Genomic DNA, 7,067 nt, shown 5'->3' with positions numbered 1-7,067 from the left:
TTAGGCTGAATAACCTGTAGTTACTTCACTCAGACTTGTAAACACAAACAATTCAATAAAAAATATCAGCAATGTGCCCGATTCATGAGCACCTGGAAACTCAACATCAAATAGTCTTATTTGTGGGAATAATCTAGCGAAGATTACATCTCACATCAAGTAAAAGCATTCAGCACACAGATTATGGACTGTTCCTAAACCAGAAAAGGCCAGATGTAACAGGACTTTTGCAGCTTTAACTAACACTCCTATGCTGAGGGATATGTGGGTTTAGGGGAGGATGCAGCAGTGCATATGCACAGTGAAAAGTGATGAAAAATCTTGACACGAGTTCTGATTTTCATTATATTTGCATGGCCATGTACCTGATATTCTTTTGATATAAGACTATGTAGGAGTGTGGCTCTAAATTGTTTTTGGAGAAAAAAAAGCAATTATGCATCTGTGACACATTTTGGGAGCAATAAGATACAAGCCACTTCAAATTTGTAATAGAATGTGGTATTCTTACTTTCTTGCTCAGACAGGATCAACCCCTTGCTCATGAGACAAATTTTACATATGCTCCCAAACTGCAGTATAGAAAGACTGCAAAATAGCTTTCAACTATTCATCAGGCTAAAAAAGCAATATATACATTTGATAATGTCTTTCTGATGAATGAGTGAAGGGAAAGCAACAACAAAGCAGGAAAAGTCACAGGGTTTGGAAAAATAACTGCATGAACAAGGCAGAATTTAAAGAAGCAGCAGCCTGTGTGTAATGAGTCTGGCAGAAAGTAAGCTTATAAGCATATTTTTCTCATATGAAAGTAAATACATTCATTTTGTTCTTATGCCACCAAAGATTGGACACTCATTGTGTGTAAGACTAATAGTATCACAATATTTATAGCACTGGAATGAAGCAAGGAATGAACAAAGGGTTGTGAGTCCCATGATGCTAATACACAATTCCAAGTCCATTTATCTTGGGGCTTATTTTCTGTTACCTGACTTGTACCTGACTGGTAAATTATGTGATAAATGGCCTGCTTACAAGAATGTAAGGCCTGATCTGATATATACTTTGCCAGTATGAGACTTTTATACAAAGGTTACCTGAAAAATACAAGCAATTTTCTTTCTTGGGTTTTTGGCTTATGGCCATTGGTGCATTTTACTTTAAGTGTACATTCTTTTTCTCTATCATTGGCAGGAGCAACTTTGCTTATAGAAACCTCACGTTCAGCATGCATTATGACCATTTGCTTTGCCTTAAGGTGAACCACTCAAAGTTCCCAAGCCTGGTACACCGTAGGTCCCGTTGGCGAGATCCTCTCGATGTCTTCCAGCAGCTCTCTTTTGATTGCTGTTCCCCTGTTTCCTCCTTCAGCCCCCGAGCTTCTCATTTCCTTAGACACTTTCCTGTGTTCCATCTCCAGACGCACGCAGCCTGTTAGGTCGTTGTCAGTGTAGATTTTGTTTTTAATTCCCAGGTTGGTATTGAGAGCTTTGTCCAAGTGGGAGCAAGTCTTGTTGCCCCTCTTTACCCTCCTGAGATGGATCTGTGAAGGCCTGTCCAAGCAGCAGGATGGTCGCTGCATCCAAGCAGCCTGAAATCCTCGTCTGAAATTTTTGTTGTAGTAACCATAGATGATGGGGTTGACACTAGAGTTGGAGAAGGCCAACCAATGGGAGAAAGGGAAAATGTAACCTGTTAGAAGATCTAGTTGGTCTCCTTCAGGACGTGCGTAGTCTGTTAGCAGCATCAAGGTCCACAGAGGCAGCCAGGACAGCATGAAAAGAAGGGCCACAACGATGAGCATTTTGATGACTTTGATCTTCCTGTGTGATATAGGTGACTTCCTTTGAGGTGTGACATCAGGTTGGTTCACTTTGACCAGGAAGGTGGTCGAGTACAGTTTAGCTCCAATGCGGCCATACATAATGACAATAAGAATGAGCGGAATCAGGTATATATGAGCAAACAGCACTGTGGTGTACACTTTCCGCATCTCAGGCTCAGGCCAGGTCTCATAGCAAGAATAAAGAGGATAGGTCAGGTTGTAGTTGTCATCTTGAACCATAAAGTGGCTTCGTTCTTGCTGGGCCGTCAACATCAGGGCTGAGGGGAACATTATGACCAGAGCCAATAGCCAAATCATCCCAATGATTGCCTTTGCCACAAAAAGTGTTAGTTTGGGTTTAAAGGGGTAAACTACACTGCGAAACCTTGAGTTGAAACAAAGAAGTGGGGAAAAAAATTTTTTTAATCAGTTATAGAGTCATTTTTATAGTTTCTCACAAATTTGACAAATACTAAAATCCTTTCAATATATTCAGGAGATGTTTCTTTTTTAACCATGTAAGTAGATCATGTACAAAATAATTAAAAAAAAATCATTATTCATTATAATTTAACATTTCAAGGACATTTAACTGTGCTGTTTTCATTTAACGAACATTCACATTCACATTTACCCGATTACTCTACTTAAACTGGTAATTACAGTATGTAGGAATGTGAATCAGAAAATCACCAAAAATCTGTATGCAGGCCCTCTACAACTGCAATAAACCTCTTGCACAAATTATTGTATTTATTTTTGCGCCATCGAATCTATGCTACTCATGTTTCCCTTTTGCAATGTTTTAGTATTTTAACCTAGTCAATGGCTTAATTATAAATTACATTCTAAGTCTATAACTGAAATCAAATATGTGCAAGTAGAGAAATGACAGAAGAGTGCATGGTAATATACTGAATTATGAACATGATGTATGTTATCAAGTTTTGCAAATGCATAGCAGTGTCAATGGGTTTTAATCATAGAAAATGTCATTTTTTGTTTCAGCTGACATAACACTATAATGATTTATTTAAGCAGCATTACTGCTTGTGTTTTAGAAGTGCTCTGTCTTTGTCAGTCTAATTACATATTTTTTTTAATAAATTGGCCAATTGTTTCACACCACATTGTGAACTAAAATAGTGTCACAAGTGTTTGTTAGTACAGTAACAAGAGCAAAGATGAGAATAATTTTTAATCTGTTTTATTAAGTCAATAATTTTGACCAGATGGTTTTTATAGCCATCTGGTAATATGGATAAAAAATTTCTTTGTCTTTTAATTTACTCATGCTGACATTAGTTGATAGCCTGTATACACGAAAAAGAATCATTCCTGTTGCTTATGGCATATGGCTTTTGAATATTAAAAAAAAAAAAAAAAAACATTAATTCAATTCAATTTTATTTTATTTATAAAGCACTTTTAACAATGGACACTGTGTCACAAATCAGTTTAAAGAAATATATAAATTTATCCCAAATGAGCAAGCCAGAGACAACCAGATAATATTTCCTGAAACAACATTAGGAAGAGACCTAGAGAGAGAACCAGACTCAAAAGAGAACCTATCCTCCTCTGTGTGACACAGAATAATGTGATTATAAATCATTTCCCTTCTGTAACTATGTGGACAAAAAATGCACTTGCGTATCCAGGAACTTCATTCTGGTTTTAACATGAAGTCTTTCTGGTAAGAGATCTGAGTGCAAAACTGTTTGTAGAGTAAAAAAATAAGACAAAAAAATCGATGTCAAAAAAATGTGTCTTTGAAATCATGATCTATCTTTAACTCTATCACGTCCTGTTAGTGCAATCAGCTGCTACTTTGCCTTGCCTATATAACTTTTCATGGATTGTAATTTTATGATTTCTTTATCTAGGTAGATTTCTTGACTTAATACTAACGTCTGAACTGTTGCAATGCAAGTGTGTTTAATAAAAACAATGTTGACATGTTGAATACTTATTATCCCCCACTGTGTATTACTTCTAAACACTTATTATATACATTTTGGTGCCTGTAACTCTTCCTACCTCTGCACTTATGCCGTCATTCTAATTGCTGAACAGATCAAGGATTAGCAGCTATTAGAGGTAAGTGTTGAAAATGACATGTCCAATCACTCATCACTGCAGTGTGTGGTGACCCAGAAAAAAAATTCTGACATTTTAAATGATAGTTTGAATGCACAGGCAATAGGACATGAACACTTACCTGTCCACTGCAATGGCCACCAGTGTGAAGACGGAAGCACAGACCGACATTCCTTGCACAAGGCCACTCAGCTTGCATATAATGTTACTGAAAGGCCAGCCTGTCATTGAAAAGCGACTGTTCAGTAAATAGGGAAAATAATGACTCTTTTCATTCTTGCTTTTTTCAACAAAATGTAAGTGCCTTCAAGCAAAAGACCTTCCCTTCACTAGTTACATAAACTATCACAAAACTTCACTAATGACACGAAACTAAATAAAAGAGAAAGAAACTCCAAAATGAAAAAGAATGGTACTGTATATGGTTAGGTCTCAAAGCTAAACAGACATTTAACTTGTGTCTCTCATTAATATCCGAAAAGGCCTGTTTTTGGACCTTGTTTATGTACATTACCTGCCACATTATTACAAATCTCTCTTCTTCAGCTTGTAGGATTTTATCATTTATAGGAAAATATATAATACATGCAACTGCACATCTGTACAAATGATTAGAAAAACTAGAGTTAATTCCCCTTCCAATGCTTATGAATAATGCACTTGCCTGTTATGAGATTGTCCACCAAAGTGGTGGGAATACAGAAGATCCCCACAAGCAGATCGCTGATTGAAAGGTTCAGGATGAAAACGTTAGTGACCGTCCACATGTGCCTCTTCCTCAGGACTATAAGACACACCACACTGTTACCGATCATGCAGAGCAGGAAGATAAACAAGTAGGCCAGGACGAACACAGCAGCCATGCCTAGAGAGTGTTGGAAGTATGGAGAGAATAGGATCTCCTCTGTGAGATTGGTGTTGTTGGTCATGTTAATGTCAGGGAGGAGATCTGAAATCATGAAAATTGTTGGTAGCGCCACTGTCCCTCCACCCATATTAGCTTTCACTCTCTCAGCTTCTTCATCCATGGGTTAGAGGAGCAAGCCTGATGAAAGAAAAAAAAAAAAATGAAAGGGAGACAGAGAGATATCTAAACACTTAAATGCAACTAAGAATCATTGGTCTGCTCACAAACTACAGGTATTGTTACAAAATTCCACTTTATTAGGTATACCTGTAGATTAATGTAATTATCTAATAAACCATGCAACCTCGACAAAAGCAGGCAGCTGAAGAAAACACCAGGATAAATTTTTCCAATCTACAACTGTCCAGTTTTGGTCAGCATGTACTCTCATATTTTATTCTTGGCTGACTAGAGTGGGACCAAATGTGTTTTTCTGCTCTTTAGCCCATTCACCTGAAAGTTCTACATGTTGTGTGTTCTGAGATGCTTTTCTGCATGATATGATGAAAGAGTGCTTATTTGAGTTACTGTCAGCTTGAACCAGTCTGGCCATTCTTCACTGACCTCTAATATGAAAAAAGTGCTTCCACCTATAGAACAATCCCAGGAGATCTTGCATAAAGAACCATGTCACAGCCAACGGAACAGAGATCACATTTTTTCCCCCATTCTATAATTTGATGTGAAAATTGTGGTTCTTCACCTGTATCTGATGCTGCTGCCACATGATTCAAGGGTTGATTGGATAATTGCAGGTGTATCTTAATCACATGAGTGTATTTCATATTGTTCACTGATGTGCATACAACTGACTGCATTATCATGATAAATTGTCAGGTTCAAAATAACTGAAGGGGAAGCTCAATCAATGTGATGATAATAATCAGGTTAAGATGAAAGACTATGATAATTGTCAAAAGGCAAATATCAATGGAAAATCAAAAGCTAGGCACCGCAAATTATGCTTTAGCGTAATTATTTTGATTACATTTTTAAGGCAGCTGCAATACACTGGACTTAATACAAGTTTTAAACACTGTCTAAAATCACTTTTAGACATTGGATAAATGAACGGGTTATTCAGCCATTTATTTGTTCCTAAGTACTAGGCTCAGATTACATATAAAAGAAATGAAGGAGCATTATATACTGAAGAATGAAATATATTTGACTGGAGGGTCACCACAATGATGCTTCAAGTCACACCGTTTGCATTTAAATAAAAGAATAAGACATACATTTACTGAAGCACTCAGCAAATGTATAAATAATGAATATCTAAAATACGCATAACGTAAATTACAGAATGACATTTGACTTTTTGCTTGATTTATAAGTACACTCAAAAAAGCACTACATAAAGGAAGATGCATTTTTTTATTTTAAAAAAAAAGGTTCCTATATCTCAGTAAATAACACCACAACATTTTTTGTAAGCTGCTGCAGGTTTTTTACAATGGCAGAAGTGAACAAAATGAAATGAACAAGAAAACTAGCTGTAAATGATGCAAACATTAAACTTTAGTGTGAAATATTTTCGATTCAAAGAAGAAACAAAATAAAGATTCCTACCTGGCAGTTCTGAAATGGAAGTGTTAATATAGAAGAATTAAAATACTTCGTTTGAAATAATGAATCCTGTTCACACTGATGTTAATGGAATCAGATGTCTCGGGTTTGCGCGCGCTCCGCCGCAGCGCCAGTTCAGGGAGAGCGCGCTGAGTTAACCACGCCTACTGCTGTGTATACCACGCCCACACAAGCGGCCCAGAAGAACAACATATAAACCAGTGATCACACCAGAACCAGTAAAGATGTTGACTGAAGGTGAAGATCTTGCTTCTTCTGATGATGATAATTACTGTTAAGAGCAACAACAAGAAAACAACAACAACAATAATAATAATAATAATAATAATAATAATAATAATAATAATAATAGTAATAGTAATAGTAATAATAATAATAATAATAATTCAATAATCAATTATTATTATTATTATTATTATTATTATTATTATTATTATTATAAAAGTATAAATATAATAAATGTACATTACATTTACTGCTTCAAATCCTTAGCTAATGCTTAGTTAATTTCTAATTTAAGTAAGTAACACTTGTGGTGTTCTTATAAAAATATAATCACAAACAGAGTGGTGTGATAAAACAATGTCTTGGAGAGTTTTATTCCTTTTATACTACAGCGATTGGCCAGCAGTTGAATTTTTA

At 36.0% G+C, this 7,067-nt stretch overlaps 1 protein-coding gene across 1 annotated transcript; it reads right to left on the bottom strand.

The window, feature by feature from the left end:
* Positions 1 to 526: 526 nt before the first annotated feature.
* On the bottom strand, positions 527 to 6,525 carry npffr1l3 (neuropeptide FF receptor 1 like 3). Its single transcript, XM_058412457.1, has 4 exons — positions 6,408 to 6,525; positions 4,593 to 4,973; positions 4,050 to 4,149; positions 527 to 2,213 (listed from the first exon to the last, which is right to left on the bottom strand). Exons 2-4 carry the CDS (start codon positions 4,954 to 4,956, stop codon positions 1,271 to 1,273), a joined length of 1,407 nt encoding a protein of 468 aa, XP_058268440.1. The 5' UTR covers positions 4,957 to 4,973; positions 6,408 to 6,525; the 3' UTR covers positions 527 to 1,270.
* Between the last annotated feature and the right edge of the window lie 542 nt (positions 6,526 to 7,067).

This window comes from Hemibagrus wyckioides, linkage group LG16, assembly GCF_019097595.1.
Source record: "Hemibagrus wyckioides isolate EC202008001 linkage group LG16, SWU_Hwy_1.0, whole genome shotgun sequence".
Taxonomy (NCBI): domain Eukaryota; kingdom Metazoa; phylum Chordata; class Actinopteri; order Siluriformes; family Bagridae; genus Hemibagrus; species Hemibagrus wyckioides.
This window is presented reverse-complemented; position numbering and strand designations above follow the sequence as displayed.

Coding starts and splice junctions, on each gene's coding strand:
- npffr1l3 (XM_058412457.1), bottom strand. CDS start 4,956: ATGGATGAAGAAGCTGAGAGAGTGAAAGCTAATATGGGTGGAGGGACA. Junction 4,150..4,592: donor GGTGGACAATCTCATAACAG/GCAAGTGCATTA, acceptor TTTCAATGACAG/GCTGGCCTTTCAGTAACATT. Junction 2,214..4,049: donor GTGGCCATTGCAGTGGACAG/GTAAGTGTTCAT, acceptor TTTCAACTCAAG/GTTTCGCAGTGTAGTTTACC.